This window comes from Erpetoichthys calabaricus, chromosome 1 (genome assembly GCF_900747795.2).
Source record: "Erpetoichthys calabaricus chromosome 1, fErpCal1.3, whole genome shotgun sequence".
NCBI lineage: Eukaryota > Metazoa > Chordata > Cladistia > Polypteriformes > Polypteridae > Erpetoichthys > Erpetoichthys calabaricus.
The window spans coordinates 276,468,411-276,495,164 of NC_041394.2; the positions used below are offsets into that span (position 1 = coordinate 276,468,411).

Genomic DNA, 26,754 nt, shown 5'->3' on the forward strand with positions numbered 1-26,754 from the left:
TGTTTTCTTTGTGAAAACATTAGGCAGTCTCCCCTAGCCACCCCTCACTATTTGTGCAAGCTATGCAGAAAGAACACAACTTGATCTTGGTTTGCCTGCCAAATAATAAAAGTTATGTCCCTGGTATGAACCAGCTTATTTTGTGGTGAAGGCTCTGACAAAATATGCAATAGACTTGGTATAAGTAATGAAACCAATGATACTTTTCCATTAATACTAGGTACCTGAACAAGGTTGATAGACTGGTTCCATTGAGTAGGTGCATCACACTGTTGTCCATGTTTCCATTTGCAAATGTAACAATCATCATTCAGCAAGGGAGTACATCACACTATTAAGGACAATCCAATGGTGGTCCTTCTTAGCAGTGTAACTCTACCACTGTTATGGCCAGAAGCACATACATTGCAGCAATAAGCATAACTGGAGCAAAATGAAACAAGCAGATGTAGTTATTCAGGCACACCAGAATCTTTAGTAAATGTGTATCCTGTGCATTTGCTATCATGGTTATGGCCACTGATGAAATCCATTTGTTATTGTTTGTTTCGCCTTATACAATTTCTTGTATTAGGAATTTGTTAGTTTCCACATACCCCTTGGGGTCAGAGTGCAGGGTCAGCCATTGTACAGCACCCTGCCCTGGAGGAATTGCAAGTTAAGGGCCTTGCTCAAGGACCCAACAGAGTAAAATCTCTTTTGGCAGTAATGGGGATTCAAACTGGCATCCTTCCAGATACCAGTACAGATCGAACTGTGCAATACAAGATATTAAGTTTGCCATAAGATCCATTTTATAAGGTTGAGTTGAGTACAGCTAGTATGCCAATCTGCAATATGACTTTCCATTTTCTATGAGAATTTTATTTTTCAGCAGTCCAACAAGGAAACACCTATACTTTGATCCATCCATACAATTTCAAATCACTTCTGATAATGCCTCCAACTAATTTTTATAATTTATTAATGTGCATCAAATTTAATTGCTACCTTTAATAAACTCAATTTTCACCTCCTGTTCAACTTGCAGAAACAAAAGAATTGAGGTAGTAGATTTGTGGATTTATTTGGCATCTTACATTCATAAACCCTTCAACTTACTAAGACATCTACATGTCATCTATATCAACATGCATGTGAGACATCTACAGTATCTGTTTTTGATTTAAACATTCAAGCAAAGATTGAAAGCTTGTTTTTATTTTTTTAGGAATTATTATTACAGGGTTTATTTTCAACAACTCTGCTGTTATTCATTCCTAGAACAAACCCTACAGACAAAAACAAATCCACCCTACCATGCAATGTTAAAAAAAAAAACAAAATCTGAAATACCTTCCAGTCTGTTTCTTTTCATAAATGTTTTGTGTATTTATGGTTTATGATGAATCAATTTAGGAGTCTGTTTCATTTGGCTGCAACAGATGTTGAAAATGGAAGAATATTACACAGTAGCTGTTATCACATTGGCTCTGAAAATCTCCAGCTGAGAATGAGGAATAGCTGTCACAGGAGGGCGACCTTGCTACATCAAAAGAAGCACTTTCAGCTGTAATCATTCCTCTGAAATCTTCATTTAACACAACATATTACAGTGGTGTTGCAAGGTTTTTGCGTCCCGCTTTTTTTATTTTTCTGATATAATCTGGTATGCTCATAAATGTACTTATTATTCATGCCAACACAGTCAATTTTAGCTCTTTTGTAAATGTTGTTAGAGTTTCATAAAGATTTATTGACTGATTTTTCTGTTTGCTTTTTTCTTTCAACTAAATATGTCACATGCAGACAGGACTTTTGTTTGGCATTTTCTGCATGGACTTTTGTTAACATTTGACCCAGCACTTTTTATTTGAAGGAATCTATTTTTAGACAAGTATACACTTTTTCTTTTACTTCTCACATTATTGCGTAATACCGCAGCTGTAATGCAATTTATGATGTCAGAATAATTATCACTGGATCAAGACAGCTTTTGTCCAGCTGTTGTTACCCTACTGCTTATGGTGTTAGCATATGACTCTTTAGGCATTTAGTAGTATTTTCTTATGTTTGTTTCATTCAACTTGTTATGTACTTTAACATGTACAGTAATTTCTATACCTTTTCGTTTAATACATAGGTAGGACGGTAGTGAAACCAGCTATGTTATATGGTTTGGAGACGGTGGCACTGACCAGAAAGCAGGAGGCAGAGCTGGAGGTAGCAGAGTTAAAGATGCTAAGATTTGCACTGGGTGTGACGAGGATAGATAGGATTAGAAATAAGTACATTAGAGTGTCAGCTCAAGTTGGACGTTTGAGAGACAAAGTCAGAGAGGCGAGATTGCGTTGGTTTGGACATGTGCAGAGGAGAGATGCTGGGTATATTGGGAGAAGGATGCTAAGGATAGAGCTGCCAGGGAAGAGGAAAAGAGGAAGGCCTAAGTGAAGGTTTATGGTTGTGGTTAGAGAGGACATACAGGTGATGGGTGTAACAGAGCAAGATGCAGAGGACAGAAAGATATGGAAGAAGATGGATCTGCTGTGGCAACCCCTAACGGGAGCAACCAAAAGAAGAAGAAGATTAAACATAATACCTAATATGACTCCCGGATCAGTTTTTCATCTGTGTTTTTTTTTTTTTTTTTTTTTTTTTTTTGCGGGGTAGTGTTTTCCTCGTTGCTCTGTGTCTCCTTATTACTCTGACATGGTCAGCTAATTTTGCTTTTCATAATTTTATTTTGTTTTGCTTACGACACTCGATTAATTCCTAAGTACCATACAATACAACTTATATTTGTATAGTGCTCTTCACTGAGCGCAGTCACTAAATGAAGCCAAGTATGAAGGATTGTTCACTTTACAATAGCAGTGCACGATTTCATTTTTTTTCAGTTACCACATGCCTCTAGATACTATATATGTTAAAATGGTCTATAAAGGTTTTTACAAAGTTTTATATAAATAAGCTGCCATTTCTTACAATGCATTAATGTCAATGTCCTCTGGCATGTCTTACTTGTGGCATAGTCCTCAAATTACAGACTCCAACTTTCTAAACATCTCTGAACATGTACAACAGCATTCATTGATAAGTTGTATGATTATAGGAGCAGTTTTTGCTGTGCGGTATGCAAACTGCAATCTATTTCTCGTTGTGTAATTACCGTATATAATATGCATGTGTGAGTCTGTACGTGAGTATGTTTGTCATTCTATCTCACGGCTATTTAAAACAACAGAAGGGAATGGTGAACCAAAGAGAAAGCGAAAGTATTAAAGTAAAACAAACAGAACAAAAAGCAGCCCCTGAATACCTTGCTAAGAAGGATCTTTCTGTGTTTATTGGTGGAATTCCTTGTTCATTTTCCGTCATCTCAAAATTGCTCCCCCTTTCACTGTCTTTCTCTCTTTCTCATAATCACGCACACCCACCACCTGACCTCTCTTTATTCTTACCAGTGAAACTTTGCTTAACTTGTTTTCCAACCCTAGACCTGATGAGTTTCTTGCGAGAAACACCTGAGGTACACTTCTGAGCCAAATTTTTAGGACCCTTATTAAACACCACAGCTCTGATCTGTCTTAATAAATCAGCTTCTGCACTGCTTGTTGCTGGGAATGAGCAACAGTATCCCACCTGTCTCATCTGTTAGATGTCTTCTGTACATTCCAATGCAATGTATGTTCAGTGATATCACTGTCATTCTGGTGTTCTTAGAGAAGTCACAGTAATGGGTGATACTACATCATGGTGTTTAATGCATTTTTAAACAGCCCTGAATAAACAGCTCTTCCTTTACCAGTGTCAATTACTGTCCTTCCACAGTTGTTGAGCTCATATACTATTTTTACATAATAGCTGCTTATTTGTTGTATCTGTGCTTATCATGTAGTTTGCAGCAGGTGTCCAATTTCCAATTCACTTTCATTGTAATTTCTATGTAACGTATGGGTCATTTATTAGATCTGTGTTACCAACAGATTTTGAGAATATTTCTTTTTCAGTCTTTGACTAGATTTTTAGGAAGAAAAAAAAAACCTTTTCAAATGTGAACCATCTGAACTAACCACTTGGGTGTAAATAATGTTGTTGTGCTTGTAGATGCTTCCATTTGTTTTGTGGGTGGATGGCAAACAGTTTAACTAAACACATTTAATTGATGATACTTTTTTTCCTCACTTTGATTATACTATCCATATTAGCTATTGTTTACAATTAATTGTGTTACCTTAAATAGCTTTATATGCAAGAAAAAATGCTCTTTAATACTCAAACCTCAAGTCAAATTCTTCTGTTCATCTTGAACATGATATTGAAAGTATGAATTAACAGTTTGAAGATTGCAATCAAAAAACTGAAAAATAAAATATGTTTAATAGTTTTATTTTATAGCATATTTCATAGTGTGTAAAATCACATTTCAATTTGCAAATCGTTTACTGTAGTTCTAGGGTGTTGTACCGTGTTAGCCATTATGAATGTAGTGAAAGACAAGCAAAATAACATCTTTCATTGGCTAACTAAAAAGATTACAATATGCAAACTTTTGAGGCAACTCAGGCCCCTTCTTCAGGCATCGAAAGCTTGCATATTGTAATCTTTTTAGTTAGCCAATGAAAGGTGTCATTTTGCTTGACTTTTCACTACAAATCATTTACTTAAATTAAAATATACAGTGCATGTAACTGGTCATAATTATACTTCAATAGGCAATAGCGCTTTGAGTACTGAGAAAAGCGCTATATAAATGTAATGAATTATTATTATTATTATTATTAAGGCCCAATAGAATATGACCACTGTATAATAGCATCAAAGTTGGTAACATAGGGCAGGCTTTCTTTCTGCTATTTTCTTTAATCTTGCTCCCTCTTTTGTCTAATTCCTTCTTGCCACAGCTATTTTCTCATAGACATTGATGTTTTGTCAGGTTACTTAACCTGATCTTGTTGCTTTTTACTAAAAAGAAGCAGATTTCAAATATTAAAGCACAGTTTACACTAGAAATTCTGAATGAATCTTTCTAATACCAAAGTACTGAGTATTCTTTATGTTGTGTAAGTAAAAGCCCACTAAGTCTTAACAATATATGTATTACCATACATGCAGAAATGCACACTTTTATATCTGCATGACTTTTAATACGAGGGGGAGTCAAGCTAAACTTAAAAAAAATGGATTTATTAGAAAATGGAATGAACTTTAACAAAACTGATAATGTAATTTCTCAATACAGTCTCCACCCTTCTCAATGCACTTGCGCCACCTGCCTTGAAATGTGCCTGGATTCCAGCAGAATAAAAGATTTTGTCTTGTCCTCACAACCACCTGTGCACCGCTTTCTTAACGTTGTCATTTGTCCACCAAGAAAATCACATGGTGCCAAATCTGGTGAATAAGGAAGATATGGCAATACCTCAAACTTCAATTTCTCCAGACAAGCAGTGTGTGGGTGGGCACTGTCTTGAGGCAACAGGACTCCTTGAGACAGCAGTCCCCGCCACTTGAATCGAGTAGCGGGAGTCACATTGGTCTCCAGCAAGTCACAGTAAGTTGCACTAGTGAATTGTGAATTTCCCCTTGGGATTAATAAAGTATCTATCTATCTATCTATCTATCTATCTATCTATCTATCTATCTATCTATCTATCTATCTATCTATCTATCTATCTATCTCTATCTGTCTAGTGACTGTAGTACTCCTCAGCATGTAGTATTCAACAATAACTCGGGTACACAAGTGGTTGCGAGGAGAAGACAAAACTTTTTATTCTGCTTGAATCCAGGCACTTCCGGGCAGGTGGCGCAAGTGCATTGAGAAGGGTGGACACTACATTGAGAAATGACATTATCAGCTTTGTTACGGTTCAACCCACTTTCTAATAAATCCCATTTTCTAACTTTAGCTTCACTCCCCCTCGTAGATTGTGTTGTACAATATCTCTCATTCTCTAAAGAAATAATTTCTCTGAATACTGCTGAGGATAGAGAGGGACAGTAGGATTAATACTATTATTTTCATTTTGTTGGTCAACAACCTTTGAGCAAGCAGCCACTGCTTTTTGTATGCTCTCTTTTGGTGAGAGCAGTAAGGCTGACACCTTATCAGGGTACGGTTTCTCTCTTGTAGTAGTTGCTTCTTGCATTAACCTTGGGCTGTCTGGAACCCTAAAACTGAATGAGGCAGATTTAGTGAATGGTTTGAAAGTAGTTATATAATGTTTTACTATATACAGTATTAATGTCCCTCCTTCAGGTACAGCACAGTGGCACAGTAATTAGAACTGCAGTACCCCAGTTTAGTTAACCTGAATCCAATTCCTGTCCAATTCGTTTTGTAAAGTTTTCATATTTTCAATGTGCCCGTGTAAGTTTTCTCTGGATGCTTCTAGTTCCTTCCACTTTCCGATGCTGTAGCTGTTAGGTTAAGTAATTACTTCGGCCCTTTATGAGTACTTGCATATATGTTCCGGCATTTCTATGGGAATTAATTTTTATGCCTGATACTGTTAGATAGCTGAATAAAATGATGGATGGGCATTCCTTATTCAGTACAAGACCAAGGAAACAAAATTGCCACCTTTCTTACCATCTTAATGTAAATGGAATGTCTTCATAGTCACACTGGCTCACTGAGATTCAAAGACATGAAACATCAAGAATATTTAAAAATAAGCTTGTTTTAACTTTGTAAACATCAATGCCACAATTATACAGCATACAGGACTATACTGAAAGAATCTGGCATATCAGTTGCCAGTTTTAGATACAAGCCATCCCATCAATTCCATTCAATGTATTCCTAATTGAACTACTACCGCTTATGAGCCTAGCACATTACAGTATAATTATAAATATAGTATGAAAACAGAAATGCAGCATACATTAAGCACAAGTTATAACTTTGAAATGTGAACTGAAAGAATCATGGAGTACATTCAGTGCTTAATATACAAGTTCAAATTCCAGCTGTTTCATAGCAGCCTAATTCATAGAGCACACACCTGTACACACCCATTCTAACTTATAACAGGCAGATTTATAGACATCAATCAACCTTTCAAATGTATTCATTCAGAAAAACCTATATAAAAACAGGTTGAATACGCAAACTTATTACAAACAGTGCCCAAGCTGGGGTTTTCATTCAGTCTCTTCAGCTTTAGCACAACAGCTGCACAAATGGTATCTACATACTGTACCTTTGTTTGTTAAACATATGACATTCAGATGAATGCTTGAAGAAAAGAAAATCACATGGAATGTATTATTTTGGCTCAATTACCTCTGACAGAAGTCTTTATGCAAAATGTTATTACATTGCATACATAATATTCTCGTAAATAAAGCAATGTTACAGTTAGACAACTCCATCTAACTGTTGCTGTATATTGTATATCCCTGCCTCTGCATGCCAAGACAGCAGTAAATTAATATGAAGTAATCATGCAAAAACACTGACATTGCCAGACAGCAGTGTCATCACAGGTTTATTGACAAAGGAATCATCTCTATGCATAATGTCATCACTCATTTCCTATATAAAATGGTTGCATGTGTAATAGTTTAACATATCTAAGATTCTGGATTCATGAATAAAACAAACAAATCTTTATCAGTGTTAGCAACAGTTAGGTAAAGGTTCTCCAGAAATTATTGGCAATCTTTCATTTTTTTACTTCAATTTTTGAATAACATTTTGTTTTTTGTCACAGCAGCTTTTTGGTGTTTTATTTCAGACCCCTGTCTATTCTTGATTATTCCTTTGTCGTGTCTCTTAAAGCATTATCATCATATCCTGGTTAATTCCTCTTCTGAGACTGGGATCTTTCTGTTCTAGTGATGGCTAGTGCAATTTTTTATGCTATGGTGTGCTGGGCCAGTAACATTATTTCAGGCAAGGCCTACCAAATCAACAAGCTAATTAAAATGACAGGTTCAGTTAGTGGATACAGTCAACCTCCTGCAAGAAGTAGTGAAGTAGAGAATGAAGACAAAACTAAATGCCATTATGAACAGTGCTGCACATCCTCACCATGACACACTAACACTGAGTACTTTCAACCAATCTGTAACTATAACCACTAACAAAAGAATTACATTATTTTTAATATCTAAAAAGCTGATATCATCCATGCATCCATTTACTGAGCTCAAGTAGTCTACTTTTAGACTCTGCCCTCTTGCTGCTCTATCTTGCTAGAATCAAAAGAAATAGTTGGCATAAAACTAGTCAAAAATATATTCTTGTAGCACAAAACAGTTCACTTAATTGCTTAGATTGAAATGGAATCAGAACTTTACAACTTGCCTGGGGAATGCCTTATAAAAAGCGTTTTGCTTACTTCACTCGACTGGTCTTATGTGACAACACGAGTAGACGCCTACAGAAAATAGCACTTAAATAGCACAAAAGAAAAAGTGCTGAGAAACAAATGACAAAATTGCACCAGAACATGTTCAGAACAAAGCAAAAGGCCCTATTTGTTGGGTTTCCCTGAGGATGATCCAGCTCGTGTGATCCTAATTATTGAGGACCCAAGTGGCAAAAGCAAAAGTAACAGAAGTATGGAAATTAATGAAAAAGAAGTGATAAGGCAGAATTTAAAACTATAAATGCTATTTTCCAGTAAAAATCAGAAAAGTCAAATGATTTTACCATGTTTTTGACTTTTTATGGACAGACCTGACAATGTGATGTACCTACGTGATGTACAAGGCCTAGCCCATAACCATCTTAAATCACAGTAAACAACAGGAGATGGGAGGCTAGACAATACAATTGAAGAAATAATGATAAAAGTCACTAAAAACAGTTTCAAAATATCATCAACCAAATATGGAACCTAAAACTAAATTGGTTCTAAAATAGCCATCCTAGATGATGCTGTGATCTTTGCTGAGTCACAGGAGGTTCTGATCGGGGCTCTCAAGAGACTGAGTGAGGAGTCTGAATGTCTTAGATTGCAAGTGTCCTGGATAAAATCCAAGATCCAGGCCTTTAATGAGAGATGACTGCATCAAGAGGTTTACTTACCTCGGCAGCAACATTCATGTCTCTGGTGAATCTTCATTTGAAGTCAGTAGATGGACTGGGAGAGCACGGGGGGGCGTCATGAGCTCGCTGGAAAGGGGTGTATGGCACTCCCAATATCTTTGCAAAAGGACAAAGGTCCAAGTCTTTAGAGTCCTGGTGCTTCTTGTTTACTATATGGTTGCGAGACATGGATGCTATCCAGTGACCTGAGACAAAGACTGGACTTCTTTGGTATCGTGTCTCTTTGGAGAATCCTTGAATACCACTGGTTTAACTTTATGTTGAACGAGCAGTTGCTCATGGAGCCCCGAATGAGGCGCATTATCTACATTGTGAGGGAGCACCAGTTATGGCACTACGGCCATGTGGCGCGATTCCCCGAGGGTGATCCAGCTCGTAGGATCTTAATTGTTGAGGACCCAAGTGGCTGCACAAGGTCAAGGGGACAACCACGTAACACCTATTGGTGGCAAAAAGATGATCATTTCCAGAGTGTGGGACTGGACCACATGTCTGTCTGCAGGGTTGCCAGCCGGTTTTAATTGCTGGGTATTTTATGTCACTAGACAATGCTTTTCAACATGTTGACTTCCATCTTCTGACTGCTCACAATATGTATTGTAAAAAAGAAGCATGTTGACAGCAGTCACTATTTTCACTTTTTTTTCCTGGGAACTTTGATCTTTTTTTAATAACATACTGCTTACTTCCTCCACTGAGTCAGCACCTTAACGTGGCGAAGTGGTTTGCATGATCAATGATCCCCTGAGCAATGCCATCGGGGTTGTATACACCTGATAGGGCCACACATGGCAGCAAGGTCAGAGGTGAAGTTCTGACTAAGACTGACTTTATGGCCCCCACCAAGGGTCCATCCATAGTAGTGTAGTCCCAACAGGAAGTGAAGCAATCAATATGTACTGAGGATTGCACACCATCACTACCACCAACATCAACATCTTCTCTGAGACAGACCTCAGTATGTGCGTCTCGGGAACTGCAGGTCTGACATTTTGTGGTCAGCAACACAGGAGCGCCGCAGGGGACTGTACTTTCTCCGGTCCTGTTCAGCCTATATACGTCGGACTTCCAATACAACTCGGAGTCCTGCCACGTGCAAAAGTTCGCTGACGACACTGCTATCGTGGGCTGCATCAGGAGTGGGCAGGAGGAGGAGTATAGGAACCTAATCAAGAACTTTGTTAAATGGTGCGACTCAAACCACCTACACCTGAACATCAGCAAAACCAATGATCATCAGAGGTGACTGTGTGCAGAGGATGCATACCTATAAATACCTGGGAGTGCAAGTGGATGATAAATTGGACTGGACTACCAATATTGATGCTCTGTGTAAGAAAGGACAGAGCCGACTATACTTCCTTAGAAGGCTGGCGTCCTTCAACATCTTCAATAAGATTCTACAGATGTTCTATCAGACGGTTGTGGCGAGCACCCTCTTCTATGCGGTGGTGTGCTGGGGAGGCAGCATAAAGAAGAGAGATGCCTCACGCCTGGACAAACTGATGAGGAAGGCAGGCTCTATTGTAGGCATGGAGCTGGACAATTTGACATCCGTGGCAGAGCAACGGGCGCTGAGCAGGCTCCTATCAATCATGGAGAATCCACTGCATCCCCTGAACAGTATCATCTCCAGACAGAGGAGCAGCTTCAGCGACAGACTGCTGTCACTATCCTGTTCCACTGACAGACTGAGGAGATCGTTCCTCCCCCACACTATGTGACTCTTCAATACCACCCGGGGGGGTAAACTTTAACATTATTCAAAGTTATTGTCTGTCTGTATACCTGCATTGTTATCACTCTTTAATATTTTCTTTATCAGTATGCTGCTGCTGGAGTATGTGAATTTCCCCTTGGGATTAATAAAGTATCTATCTATCTATCTATCTATCTATCTATCTATCTATCTATCTATCTATCTATCTATCTATCTATCTATCTATCTATTCATGTTAAAATGTTAATTTCTCAGTCTTAAAAAACAGTTTCCAAAAGTACATTATACACAAAAAGACATTGTATTGTAAAATTAAGTCGTATCTTAATGCTGCATGACTGGAAGTTTAAGAGAATATATAGAATGGAGAGATCAACCTGTAGTGTGGGTTATTGTGAATTGACTCAGGTGTAGTAAGATATCTCCCCAAATCCAAAATAATACAGTGCGTCCGGAAAGTATTCACAGCGCATCACTTTTTCCACATTTTGTTATGTTACAGCCTTGTTCCAAAATGGGTTAAATTCATTTTTTTTCCCTCAGAATTCTACACACAACACCCCATAATGACAACGTGAAAAAAGTTTACTTGAGATTTTTGCAAATTTATTAAAAATAAAAAAATTGAGAAAGCACATGTACATAAGTATTCACAGCCTTTGCCATGAAGCTCAAAATTGAGCTCAGGTGCATCCTGTTTCCCCTGATCATCCTTGAGATGTTTCTGCAGCTTAATTGAAGTCCACCTGTGGTAAATTCAGTTGATTGGACATGATTTGGAAAGGTACACACCTGTCTATATAAGGTCCCACAGTTGACAGTTCATGTCAGAGCACAAACCAAGCATGAAGTCAAAGGAATTGTCTGTAGACCTCCGAGACAGGATTGTCTCAAGGCACAAATCTGGGGAAGGTTACAGAAAAATTTCTGCTGCTTTGAAGGTCCCAATGAGCACAGTGGCCTCCATCATCCGTAAGTGGAAGAAGTTCGAAACCACCAGGACTCTTCCTAGAGCTGGCCGGCCATCTAAACTGAGCAATCGGGGGAGAAGGGCCTTAGTCAGGGAGGTGACCAAGAACCCAATGGTCACTCTGTCAGAGCTCCAGAGGTCCTCTGTGGAGAGAGGAGAACCTTCCAGGAGGACAATCATCTCTGCAGCAATCCACCAATCAGGCCTGTATGGTAGAGTGGCCAGACGGAAGCCACTCCTTAGTAAAAGGCACATGGCAGCCCGCCTGGAGTTTGCCAAAAGGCACCTGAAGGACTCTCAGACCATGAGAAAGAAAATTCTCTGGTCTGATGAGACAAAGATTGAACTCTGTGGTGTGAATGCCAGGCGTCACGTTTGGAGGACACCAGGCACTGCTCATCACCAGGCCAATACCATCCCTACAGTGAAGCATGGTGGTGACAGCAGCATGCTGTAGGGATGTTTTTCAGCGGCAGGGACTGGGAGACTAGTCAGGATAAAGGGAAAGATGACTGCAGCAATGTACAGAGACATCCTGGATGAAAACCTGCTCCAGAGCGCTGTTGACCTCAGACTGGGGCGACGATTCATCTTTCAGCAGGACAACGACCCTAAGCACACAGCCAAGATATCAAAGGAGTGGCTTCAGGACAACTCTGTGAATGTCCTTGAGTGGCCCTGCCAGAGCCCAGACTTGATTCCGATTGAACACCTCTGGAGAGATCTTAAAATGGCTGTGCACCGACGCTTCCCATCCAGCCTGATGGAGCTTGAGAGGTGCTGCAAAGAGGAATGGGCGAAACTGGCCAAGGATAGGTGTGCCAAGCTTGTGGCATCATATTCAAAAAGACTTGAGGCTGTAATTGCTGCCAAAGGTGCATCAACAAAGTATTGAGCAAAGGCTATGAATACTTATATACAGTTTTTTTATTTTTAATAAATTTGCAAAAACCTCAAGTAAACTTTTTTCACGTTGTCATTATGGGGTTTTGTGTGTAGAATTCTGAGGAAAAAAATTAATTTAATCCATTTTGGAATAAGGCTGTAACATAACAAAATGTGGAAAAAGTAATGCGCTGTGAATACTTTCTGGATGCACTGTACATAGACCAAAGGATGTAACAAGCTATTTGCGCCTCTTGGACACCCAAAGGAGAATATGTACACAAGGAAACAGAAAGCACAAATTTGATTGCCCTAAAATACTTTACAGGCCTGAGCCTCTGTCTTTCTGTGGTGTTACTTGCCCTTTTACCTTCCTCCAAAGTGCTACAGTAAAGCAGTCTTCCCTCTCACCTTTCTTTGTCCTTTCTCTCCCAATGGGCATGTTTGTAAAGCATTTCCCATTTACTTCTAGGCATAGTTCCAGAAATAGAAGCTGCCCTCTTTAGCTACAGGATTAGAAGGCTAGAAGTTATTATACCCCTGAACCCTGCAAAGATTCTTTTTTTCTTCTGCTCAATAGAGTTCCACTTGTGAATGGTACAGTATCAACAGCTTGCCTGGAAAGATTCTGCCTTTTTACTATTCCTTTACATCCTCAGAATAAGTAACTGAGTTTTTCCAGCTATCTAAAGACTCTATTCTTCTATCTATTGGCCAACAGGCCCTAAGTCTTCTTTCCTTTCCTCACTGAATTCCAGTTAGAGGACAAGTATACTTTCTATAACTAGTGTTGTGCATGAACTAGTTCAAAAGAGCAAGTTCATTGAACAAGCTCATTTTCCTAAGAACGGTGAACTTAACGTAACATATTTGCAAGTCAAGAACTTGAACGTGAGCTAGTTCAGTTTTATATGACATTCTGGATATGGTTTAGGTCCAGATTAAACGTTTTGCCTTACCCTGTAATGTAGGTGTGGAGCCGAATCCGAATACAGTATTTGGAAAAGCACAAATAGTGGATTTTTACAAGTATTTATTTTGTACTAATTTTTTGCCATTTATTTGTATTAAAAAAATAATGTAAAATCAAATAGGCACTGTCTGTGTCTGCCTGCTTGTGCTTAAGTTGCACTCCCGCTGTCACAAGCACACGGTGAAGTTCCGCTTTCGTTTTTAGAAAAATGTACTTCGCAAGGCCACTTTATTTTTCCTCACGGGACATGCAATATGACCGGCAGCATAATTTGACCAGCAGTGTAATAGGTTAGTTCACCTACATGCTGGTTCCACAGTCACCATTTGTGTCATACAGTTGGAAATAGAGCGGTAATTTATATTTATACTTGCATCTCTTTAATTTCTTTTTTGATCAGGAGGATATTAGCATATATAGTTATACATGCTTGTTGATGGGTATAACTCAATAAAGTGTATTTAAATAAAAAAGTCTTCATAATTATTGTATTTTATTCAAGAACACTGTAAGAGCCTAACATAAGGCATGCAAAACTGAAAAAAAGTAAACTCATGGGTCATGTATTCTCACTCCTTAAAAAATACAAATTGAATTAAACATGAACTAGTTCAAAATTGAAATGGTGAACTATGAACAAGAATGTATTCATTTTGATCTGTGTGAACGGAACTCTGAGCTAGTTCTTGTGAGGTGTAGACTTGCACAACACTGTCTATAACAGACATCCACACATTTTTATAAAAATACATTCAAAGACAGGCTGACATAGATTTTTTCACCACCTTTAAATAAATGAATAATAGCTTCAACTAGCAACATTCTTTGAGAAACACATGACTGGAGGTAACCAGGACAATGGCCCCCATATCTGTCCTTCCCTTGGAACATGCTAAAGTTCCTTAATTATAGCACAATATGAAGGTATGGTCTCTATCAGTAACGTCTGATATGAATGGTTCTCAGTCACTTGGATATGTAATATAATGGCCACAAGAATTGTCTTTGTCAGAGTAGGAAGAGTGTCAGTAAAACCAGCAAATGTTTAAGCAATATAAACTTTAATCAATAGCACTAATAATGGCATGAATAGGCTGAATTTAAGAGTCTTCAATCTGGAAACCAATGTGGCATCCTTTACACTGGAAGGCAGGTCATTCTACAGTTTAGGGGCTTCTTAGCTAAAGACTCGTGATGTAGAAAAGTTATATTTATACTTTGAATGTATGCAAGGCTTACATTGTATAATTATGATGTATTTACAGTCTGAAAAGTACACACTACTAACTATTGTCTCTAAAAATGCATATCATCCATTACTTTGAATGCCGAATTAGATTGTGTTGCTTTTTGTGCAATTGTCATATTTACATGAAAATGCATACTTTCTCTGGGTTCTTTAAGACAATATTAGAAAAACGCTCGACAAAGCCCTGTTGCTGCCTCATTGATCCTGACTTTTAATCCTACGTCCACTCAGCATCTATGTGGAGTTTGCATTTTCTTCCCATGTTTGTATGGTTTTTCATCCATGTATTTTAAGTTGTTTTCCCACACCCCAAAGACATGCCTCTTAAGTTGGCTGGCAAATTCAAATTAGCCTTCTACTTTGTGTGAGTGTATTTATGCTCGACTGATAGCTTGTGCAGGGTTGGTTCCTGCCTTGCAGCCAGTGTTTTCAGAATAGACTCTAGCCCAGGGGTGGGCAGATTCAGTCCTGGAGGGCCGCAGTGGCTGCAGGTTTTTGCTCCAACCCAATTGCTTAATAAGAAGCACTTATTCCTCAAGTAACACTTCAGCTTCACTTTAGTTGTCTCGCTCGTTAAGATTTTGAACCCTTATTGCTTATTTTAGTCTTAAACAGCTGTATTCTTGGTTTTAATTGCTCCTAATTAGCAATAAGAGGCAAATGACAAAAGAGACCAGCATTTCTCCATTTAGCTTGTTTTCATTTACACCTGTGTGTATTTATCACGCACTATTTAATTAAATACTTGGAAGGAAAGTGAAGAGAAAAAAGTGAAGCACTGAGAATTACTCATCTGTTTTAGACTTCAAATCATTTGGATGATATCCTTAGAAAAGAAAATAAATCTAGGATATGAGAATGACCTGAGATGGCAGAGTTAAAGCACTAGCAAGCCATGCAATTAAATAATTGACAAGGACTGGTTTTTAATTAAGCAACTGGGTTGGAACAAAAACCTGCAGCCACTGCGGCCCTCCAGGACTGAATCTGCCCACCCCTGCTCTAGCCCATCGTATGACCCTGAATTGGATTAAGTGGGTATGAGAATGTTATATTTATCTTTGAAAAACTTACAGTACTGCAAGGTTAGTTTTTGTTTACTTATATCTCAAGTTTTATCATCTCTTCACAGTCCTTTTCAAGTGCTTTAAAAAAGTTACTCATAGATTACTTTAGAATTTATCGATGTAAACACTGATAGTTCATTGCAGTTCTGTAGACAAAGAAACATTTGTTGTAGTCCGTGTATTGTTGCTGTTTAGTAGCAGAACAACAAGCTAAAATTTGCCATTACTGAAATAGACAGCATCAATAGTGAAATAAATTTTGAAAAGTAACAAAACTTATAATTAATATGGCTTTCAATAGTTTAGTATTTTTAATGATTTCTTTCATGTTTTGTAACATCTATTTTTTATATCTGAGATGTACACATTGCTATATGCTTGCACAGTTCATTGTAGCCTGCATTCTTTTCTAGAATTTTCAATCAGGAAAGTAAGGTTTATACACATTCTACTTATCCATATATTACTAACCGAGAATGGTAAACCGGAAGGCATGGACCCAGGTACACGGCAATGGACGCAGGAGACATAGTGCGCAGGCGCCTACAGCGCACATCTCATAAACCGCAAGCGAGGTCTGATCCACCGCGAACGAAGGAGTCACGGCTCAAAAACGAAAGAGCTCAACTAACGTAAATAAGAAATGAAGCAACAACGCGCCCATAGCTAACGACTAACGACACAGCCACACAAAAAAGAGGATTCTGCGCTGCACCCCAGAGTCAAACAGAAGAGGCTACAGAGGCCCCACAGGTCCACAAAGATAGTACGAAAGGCGCAGGCGCCAACAACGCGCTTCTGAACTAAACATCCACACTACACAGCATGGTCCACGCGCTTCTAACACAACGCAAGCATAAACACGAGATAGTACAGAAACCCCACAGTTCCGGACTCCACAACATATGTGAATCACATTACAGTAATACAATATTAACAGTACAACCACAGAAGACACAGGCTCGACACCAGATGGGTAATAAGAATAAACGAACGCACCATATTAAACATACGGCATCCTCACACGTCCAAACTACACAGCATATGTGAATCACATTACAGTGATGCATTACTAACAGTACAACCACAGAAAACGCTCCGTATTAACAGTAAGTGCAAATATCCATATTACTAACGGTAAACAACGTATAACTAATGGAGACACAGTCACGGCTCCAAAACGATACAGCTCGACTAACGGAGCTACCTGGATAAAATCAATGAACACAAGCGCCAACAACGCGCATCTCAAATGCCGCAAGCAAAGCAGGCATGGCTCCAAAAAGAAAGAGCTCGACTGACGGAGATACAAAAAGAGAGTACAGAACCCTACACGTTCACACTACACAGCATAGTCAAACCCGACATAGTACGGAAGGTGCAGGCGCCTACAACACGCTTCTGAAGCACCGCAAGCAATAACCCGAGATAGAACAGAAGCCCCAAAGATCCGGACTCCACAGCATATGTGAACCACATTACAGTAATACAATACTATATGTACTCACGGAAAACACAAACAGAAGAGGCTTCGGCGTCCCGCCCCACAGTCAAACCAGAGAAAGTACGGAGTCCCCAAACATCCACAAAACACAGCATAGTCACACCCGAGATAGTACGGAGGGCACATGCGCCTATACAACGCAAGCGAAGGAGCCACGGCTCAGAAACTAAACAGCTCAACTAACGTAAATAAGTGATTTTAACAGTAAGTGCAATTATCCATATTACTAACAGTAAACAACGTATAACTAATGGAGTCACGGTCACGGCTCCAAAACGAGAAACACCATTAACCCGGACGGATTACCACAACACAGTCTTAACCTTAAAGTCGGGACAATAGTCATGCTATTATTTTGCCATGACAATCAACAAATCCCAAGGACAGACCATGGACAGAGTCGGCCTTTACCTCTCTGAGCCTGTATTTAGACATGGACAACTCTATGTCGCCTTCTCAAGAGTTCGGCATTCATGTGACGTTAACATTAAGATTATAATAACTCCATACCAAGGAATACTCATTCAAGGACAACACGCCATCTTTACTACAAATGTTGTGTATAAAGATATCCTATGTACGTCGTCTACACCTTTACACTCCAATATATCTCATACATAGATCTGCGCAAACTGAAAGACATTCTATACTTGCATAACATAACAATTACACTGCTATTCTCATTTACATATATTACATGGACCTACAGATTTTGTGACAGTGGACATGATACATATGTAACAATTACCGAGACAGACAATAATCTCTTTCAAATGTATTTCGGGTTACCCAAGACCAGGGGTTGGCGAGGGAAGCGAGTAGGGGGCGGAGCCCCCTAGTATATAATAATGTCATTTAAACTATTATCTGAGATCTGTAGTATTTTCCAAATTATTAATTTTCATGAGGAAAATGTCCTCTTAATTTAAACACTTGTTTTTCATTCTGTGAGCCCATTTCCCAGAAATATATCTTTGTTATCTTCAATAAATTTGTTGAGAAATTACTTTACATTGCATTTCAGGACTTTTTGAGGGGGATAACCTAGAGGTGAATAGAACTGTCCTTGAGTGCCATCTTATGGAGAATATTGAACTTGCAAGTTAGAATAATTTATTATTGTTCTCTTGGTTGATATCTTTCTACTGTCACAGGAGAACTGATTATTTGAGTCTGTCACAGAGGGGATTTTGTATTTATTGTGCTTTTGTTTGTCTATGTTCATATATACATGACTGTGCAAGTCTTCGACCACCCAAGAAAATTACATATTTTTACTGCTAGTTATCGAGGCGGTATGTGTTTATTTGCCTATGAAGTCACTATACAGTATTGAAATAAACACAAGTATAAATACAATAACAAGTAGCAAAAAATCTTCCAAGCTTCTTGCAGGATTTGCTGTAGTTCTTCTTTTGATTTTGTTTGCTTATTCTATGGCCAAGTGACCCCATCCATCTGTTTTCCAAACCTGTTTATCCAGAGCAGGGTCATGGAGCAGCTGGAGCCAATCCCAGTAAACATCTAGCATAAGGCAGGCACAGGCACAATTCCTGTATGGAGCACCAGACCATTGCAGGATGAACACACAGACATGTACTCACACCAGGGCCAGTTTAGTATCATCAATCCACCTGGGTTTAGTTGAGTTGAGATGGCCAATCTACAATAATATTGTTAATGTTGCATCTGCAGACCCCAAGTATATGATAATTGTGTTTGGGTCATCTTGCTAAACAGTTTTTGCTTGCCAATAATTTGCATCATGATGACTAAAAATATGTTTATGTTTCTCATTAATCATTCCATCAGTTTTAACCAGATCTTCACTGTTGGCTTAAATGAATCACTAGACTATGACAAAACCCCCACAATGCTTTATACAAGGCTGCAGTTAAATATCAGTATACTCCTTGACAAGTCTTTTGACATACTGGTGTCATTGTGAATCATAATATTTCAATTTTAAACTCATCAATACATAAGACATGCTGCCTCTGGATGACACGCCATGTTTTAAGGTATTTTGCAAACTGCAGTCTCTTCTGTTTATTGCTTTTCCACAATAATTGTTTGTTAGCTGCAATGTACCCTGCCAAACCATTTCTTTTAAGCTTTGTTTGGCAGAGATAAAACATTTACTTTGAATGTTAAAACATTAGGTGCAGTTTTAGCAAAACTGGCCATTCATCCCAGCAAGCTTCACAAACATATTCATGCAATTTCTTAGATGGCTCTACCAGATGCTGACCAAGCACTTTACTTTGTTTTCTTCTGCTGTTTAACACAATGACTTTAAAGTATTGTTTATCTGATGCATACATTTTTTTTCATTCAGTGACATTTTTTTCTGTCTTTACAATGTCCAGTTTCTTCCCCTTTCTTTATGACAGTTTGAACACCACATCTTGAAAATCCTGTTTGGTGTGACCATAGCCTTTTGATGCAAATGAATGATTCTATGTCTCTCAAAAGTGCTTTAACTTCCCCTGGAAGTACCCCAGTATTTGTGGTTACCATACAATAAACCCATTTGTTTATTGGTGCAGCAAATTACTACCTCATTAATCTGAATCAAGATTGCTGTTGGTGGAATTTAACAAACATATGAAATGGTGGAGGTATCTCAAGGAATGGTTTGGGATGTGAAAAATACTCCAGAAGTGAAACATGCTTTGGCCGGTAGACATTTTTACTAAACTAGAATTAGACCGATTCAAATATATTTGTGATTTTTTAATGATTTTTAATAATCTAATTGTATGTAATACTCTTTTTAAAAAAGATATGCAGTTTTGTTGTACTCACAATTTTTTTTTCTGGTTATAGGCAACATTCACTACATTTGTTTAGCTTCCTGAATGAATAAATAATTCTATTGTGTAATGTTAAGTAGTGCTCACGGAGTAATTTAACTGCAAATTGTTGTTTATGCTAACCCAGTCCTTAAATGGGATTTTACTGTTGATTGTCTCTCCTTTTTCACTAAATGGCTATGTAGCCTCATGAGCATAAAGGTTGTTAGCTTCCATAGACAGGGCATATTTTTTTTGTGGACACTAAACAAAGGGTTATTGGTTATAGATGACAAAGCACTGTCTGAGAGTACTTTGACTATGACACTGGTAGCAACAAGAGCAAGTCTTTATTTGGTGACACAGAGAGATTCATATGTGGAGCATAATTAAAAGGAAAAGACCTGACAAATACTGAAAACTCTTAACTTGCTTTCATAAAGAAGTCTATAAAGAGGTTGAGAACCATGACACCCTATAAAACCGTAAACCTACCAACACTGTATAATGACAGGTTACGTTGCTCAATAAACTTTACTATTTAGCAGTGTACTTCATTGTGTCTAGCCTTCTTCAGGATCAGTTTCTGTTTTACACCCATTGCTGTAGGGAAATTCTAACCCTGAACATAGTTAATGGATTTCGTAAGAGATGAATTATTTATACTTTGTATGAGTGTATTAATAGTATAATCAAATTTTTCTTATACTTGATATATTATGTGTTCAAGTACTCTAGTTGAACCAATACTACAAATATTTACTGTATATGTATATTTATTTTTTAATAGCCAAAACTGGCCATTTTTGGGTGGTAGAATCAGATAAGAACTTTTTTTCATGTCTATGTACAACCAAAATATAGGAACAAATGCATTTCCATATTTCTGATTTGCTCCCCAACCTTACATGGTTTGGATCAGTGCATCTGGTTGAAATGCTTTGCCATAACATAACTTGTCCTTTAGCCTTGTAATTATAAACTAAATCTTTTTTTTAATGTCCTTATCAGCGGAGACTCCCATTGAAGAATTCACACCCACCCCAGCTTTTCCAGCACTGCAGTACCTTGAGTCTGTGGATGTGGAAGGCGTGGCCTGGAGGGCAGGACTGAGAACAGGAGACTTCCTCATTGAGGTAAGGAATGAGTAAAGCATACATTTAGAGTAGAAAGATAGATTGTAAAGGCAGAAGGACTGATGAACTGTATTCTTTTATTTTCTGAACTGGTAGTATCAGGTTAAAAAATTTGAGAGCTAACCACTATTTTTTTGTTAAAGATATGGTTCGACATTTCAGTCAATTATCCTATGACACTGAAAGTTTCAAATGTGAAAGAATGCTTCTGGGATGCAAAGGTACTTTTGCTGTGCTACAAAACAGTTGATTGCTAGTTGGTTGTCCCGATGATAGAAAGTATTTTAACACCACTGTCTGTATTAAATACTAAGCGACTGCATTTTATAAATAAACCTGTGTACAGTAGATTAAAATGACAGAAAAGCATAATATTTTAAAACCTAATGCCCAGATCTTCAAACATGAATATTTTTCCTATTTACCTCCATAATACTCTATTGGAAAGATGCCATACAAGAAAGAAGGGACACAGTGAATGTCTGGATTTTCAGCTCTGCATTTTTAATAGTTGTAAATGTAAAACCAGCTGTGTTCTTTATGCTGCAAAAGTCAACTCTGTGTTGTTTTTGTTAAATCCAGTGGTGTCGGAAAGGTGTGATTTTACAAATAAAGGAAAAATATCAGTTTATATAGTGCATTTAATTAATGGTTATCATTTCAAAATATTGCACAAATTAACCGATTCTTCACAAATATTTATATGTTAGTTACAGCTTACTTACAATAAAGTAACCTACACAAGGAGTCAGAGAGAGGTTGAAATTAGTTAATGTTTTGGTGCGTACAAAATTGGGTGAAAAGTGGATTATAGTGCAAATATAATGATAAAAATAACTCTGAAATAACTTTATGAAAATGAACTGGGATATCATCTGTAAAATCTGGAATAAATCACTGATTTTTTAATATAATCCTGGACATAAAACATTTGTAAACCAAAAATGCATAAAAAAAGAATGCAGGATTTTTAATAAAGTCTGTTTTCTAAAATAAATAAACTGGTTTTATCAACTTTAGGGAAATAACGCATAAAATATTAGCTTTTTTTTACTGTGTTGTTTCTTGTTGACACCTACTCATTGAGCAGATTACCTTTCCGGGAGATTAAATAAAGAGATCATTGCTGCAATCTTCAGAGCACATAAGTATGCGGTCTGTTTTACAGAGAAATGTACATTTCCACCTCCTGCTCTGCAAAGTTGAAGAGAAATGTTAAGAAAACTAAATACACATTTCTTTTTATTTTGAATTCTGCCATATAATAAAATGACTCCAGTAACATCTTGTTTTTCTGATTTTTGAATCAAAATCAAAGCATTTAGAACAACATTATAGCATAGCCAGTTATGCTTTTACTTGATGATTTGGTTACCATAGTTATGCGAGTCTCCTCTACTTTTCTTTTACAGTCCAAATATGCATGCTAAATTTGCTGACAATACTAAATTGGCATGCTGAAGGTAAGTGTGGACATGTTGAAGTGATGGTCTGGTGTTTCATCCAGGATTGGTTGGTGTTTTGTCTCCAAGTCTGTGGTTCTATATGACCCTGTGCCATACTGATATCCTCAGAAGACTGGAACAACAAGGGAATGACAAACTGGGTAAAAACAAACAGTAATAAAACAAAGTTTGATAGTGAAGTAGTTTTTGTCAAAGGCTTAATTTTCCCATCCATCCATCTGAGTCCACAGTGTGTGCTTTCTAGTGTACTTTATAGTTCACATAGAATGTGACTAAGCCAGGAGTCAGATCCGAAGCTGTTGGGCAGCAGTAGTTTTTACTGCAGTGTTACTGTGCCTGCAGTACCTTTGTAAAATAAGAAAATACTTGGAATTTTACTTTATAAATCTCCTGTAGATATTAGTGTCCAACAGTCTGCTTTTTGTTAATCTATGATCTAATCACCTATCCACATACTGGTGAACCTTTTTCAGCAAATCACATCAACTGTACACTCATCATGTATCCACACCCAATATATAGCTACATTTTCTGGTACCTTCTCTAGGTTTGCCTTCATGTGTTTTTGCTGGGATATGCTGCATCCTCTTAAGGCCCATAATTTTAATATTTTTAATGGAAAAGACATTTTTATATCTTATTTATTTATTGTTTTACAATGGACAGAGAGGTTAGTGCTGCTGCCTCACAATTACAGGATTTGAATCTCTATCCAGCTGCTATCTTTATGATGTTCTACAGTTTTCCCCATATATAGATGATTTGGTTGACCTGTCAGTCATTTATTGTAACTTTCTCTGTTGGCTAGTTTTTCTCCTTTGTTATCCAAAATGTTGGTGGTTTTAAACTAATAAATCATACAGATTCTCCAAAGAGCAAAAAGTGCTTTATATATATCCAACTCACTCCATTTTAATCCTACATACATACAGACAGAAAGACTCACAGACAGATGGGCAGATTGATAAATGCATGTTTTAATAATTAAGGAAAAAGTACAAAATAAATAATGACGTTCACATACAGTATATAAATGATATGCTGTAAATTTTATGAGAGGTTTTAAAATATAACTGCAGTATGCAAACATATTTAAACAATACGGAATGTTCCTTTTGCAGATTATTAGGACCTCACCTCCGTAATCTCAGGTCCCAACATTTAACTAGTAGTACCTAGCATCAAACATAGAGATCAATTTATTGATTTTTGTACCTGTTCAGTACAGCTCATGGTCATTAGGGTAAGAGCCAATGCCATTAAACATCAAGTGCAAAGAAGGAACTTGGCTTTGACAAGGTGGAAGGCTTTTGCAGGGCAAAGTCATGCAAAAACCTGCACTCACCTTCATAGGACTTACTTAGAATCAGTATTTAACTTTATTTTTGGGACATAGGAAAAAAAGTCTTTGATTTTCCTTACTGATACTTTTTTTAAATAAAGATGTATTTTAAGAAAATCATGAGCTTCATTTCATTGCAGGTTTTTAAAATTTTTTTTTTGCTGGTCCAAATCTCACTACTGCCAGAAGAGATTGTATTCTATTGGGCCCTTGAGCAAGGCCCTTAATCTGAAATTTGCTCCATGAAGGCTGTACAATGGCTGACCCTGTGCTGTGGCCTCCAAAGCTTATGCAAAAAGACATTTTCCTTTTGGGGATTAATATAGTGTACTAAATAAAAAGCTTATTGCTGTTTCATTTTTTATGTATTTATTTTACTCAAAAACTCAATTATCTATCCAATTTCTGAACCCACTTAATCCAAACTTTAAAACTTTCCAATATTATTGTACTTATTTATTTATATTATGTCATATTTTTATTGTTTAGGTTTTGCCGGTTGATAAAATGAAAATGTCTGCATTTTCAAAAAAAATAAAAAATTGAGGCCTAGTAGTAGAATGTAATTTTGACCCTGCTTTTAATCATTTTGGATTCAAATGACATTACACTGTGCTCCCTATCACCTTCATCTCAGATTTTGAATATCCTAATTTAAGTGAGCCTGAAATAAATCCAGGCTTAAAAAAATCTCTGAATTGTGAGTAAGTAGTCTTGCTTTCTTTGAGTTGCATTTCTTTTAGTGAACTTGTGTATACGAGTACTATCCTCAGTCTAATGCCTTAATTCAACAGCCTTTTTCTCCTAGTTTACCATGGAAACAGAATTTTTTTCTTTTTACTGTTATTGCATATCACTTTGAATTTCTATCTGTTGTATTTCTTTATGGTCCAATTATCTGTTAAGCATTACAAATGGCAATTTTTTTTGATGGATATTTGGAAATCAAACTCCACTACCAGTCACAACTATTTTTAGTCTTCCAAAACAGTGTGCCTACTTTGGGAGCCATATGGTCCATGTAGGCTTCCATCCTTTCTTCATTTCCATGATGACTTCTCAAGAAACAATATGTATAAAGCAAAAACTTGCTGTAGGAAACAGTAAATAAAAAGTCTCCTTTCTGTCAGTCTTTAAGGTATTAATAGGAATTGTCCAGTAAATTAACACATGAAAAGGTCATTATTAACAGATATAAACATATACAGACATATCACACTAAGTTACTTTTTTCTTTGAAGAGAAACCACTACTTTCAGTACTATTCTTTTGCAAGAGTAAAATTATTTAAAACATCCTTTTTAAAGAATATTTAGATATTTGCTGTATTTATGCATGTAGCCCGGGAAATAAATTGTTTTCTTCTGTCTTAGTTTATTAAATCCTGAGTAAACATCATATAGATGAAAAGGTTACAATAGTTTATAAATGCTTTTCTGAAAGGTGTATTTTCTTTCCCAAGGTAACTAAAACATATACATTGTTATTAGTTCTCTGCTCTTCAATTGTATAATATTTACAAAAAAAAAATACAAACAGGTAACTTTTGAGAAGAACAGCACATTTTATATTTTGAGTACAAGCGGACATAATTAATAATGGAGATCAGCTGACAGAGATCAGCCCAGAGATCTGTTCATAGTTAAAAGAAAATCCAAAATAATGTGTGATCACAGGAAGGTTACCAGTGTTAACTTAACATTTGAAATATTTACATATGAAAACATTGTTTACATACACATTTAAGGGTTAATTTAACATTGGAGATTTTGCTGTAATGGTTACATTTTCAGCATGCTATTTTTGTTTCAAGTGTGAATATATTAAGATCAACTGGGAATGGAGAAGCAAAAGACAACCTTACATGCTACACATCTTCAGTCTACCCTTCCCATCCGAGTATAGCATCTCCCTAGGTATTATACATTGCAGTAATGTACATTAAAATGTCGATAACCTTGATGGCATGCATTAAAACCGTGACACAGTGTAAGTCATGACACATTTACTTTATAGTCCTATTCCAAGTTCAAAAGGAACAACTTTGTTACTAGTTATTAGAGAGTTATTGAAGCACAACAATAAGAAAATGATATAAGACAGATTTAACAATCTATGCCACATTAAAAAAATAAATAAAAAAACATGATCAGTCTCGCCCTTAGCTCTAACAAGAGCGTGCTATACTGAAGTAATACAATTTGGTTTAAATACTATCGTTGGTGGATCCTTTTCTTATATTGGCTGATAGATTATCACAGACTCTGGTTGCACTATAATACATCTACAGTGTCTGCCCCTATAGTAGTTTTATTTATCCAGGGAAGACTTGAAACTTATCATCATAGTGTGTGGTTTCTAGTGTAGGAATTAATAATGTCTGTGAGGTACTGTGGGTAATTAATCTATTTATAGATTTAAATGTTAAAATGAGGATATTAATATCTACAGCTTAAATGGGAGCCACTTTATCAATCATACTTCTTAGTTGCAGTTATGAGCCTTGGTGCTCTGAAATGGATTAACTTTTCTGTATCTTAAATACTACAAATCCACTTTAATTTTGCAATATTTTTGTGCTGAAAAGAACAAATCTTTACATAG

At 37.1% G+C, this 26,754-nt stretch overlaps 1 protein-coding gene across 14 annotated transcripts in view; it reads left to right on the forward strand.

The window, feature by feature from the left end:
• shank3a (SH3 and multiple ankyrin repeat domains 3a) overlaps positions 1 to 26,754 on the forward strand; it is a 1,882,192-nt gene that overhangs the window by 1,741,831 nt on the left and 113,607 nt on the right. For all 14 annotated transcript variants that reach the window (XM_051931529.1, XM_051931540.1, XM_051931542.1 and 11 more), the window contains one exon: positions 21,218 to 21,342. In XM_051931529.1, the coding sequence (XP_051787489.1) occupies positions 21,218 to 21,342 (125 nt within the window). The remainder of the gene's footprint in view (positions 1 to 21,217; positions 21,343 to 26,754) is intronic.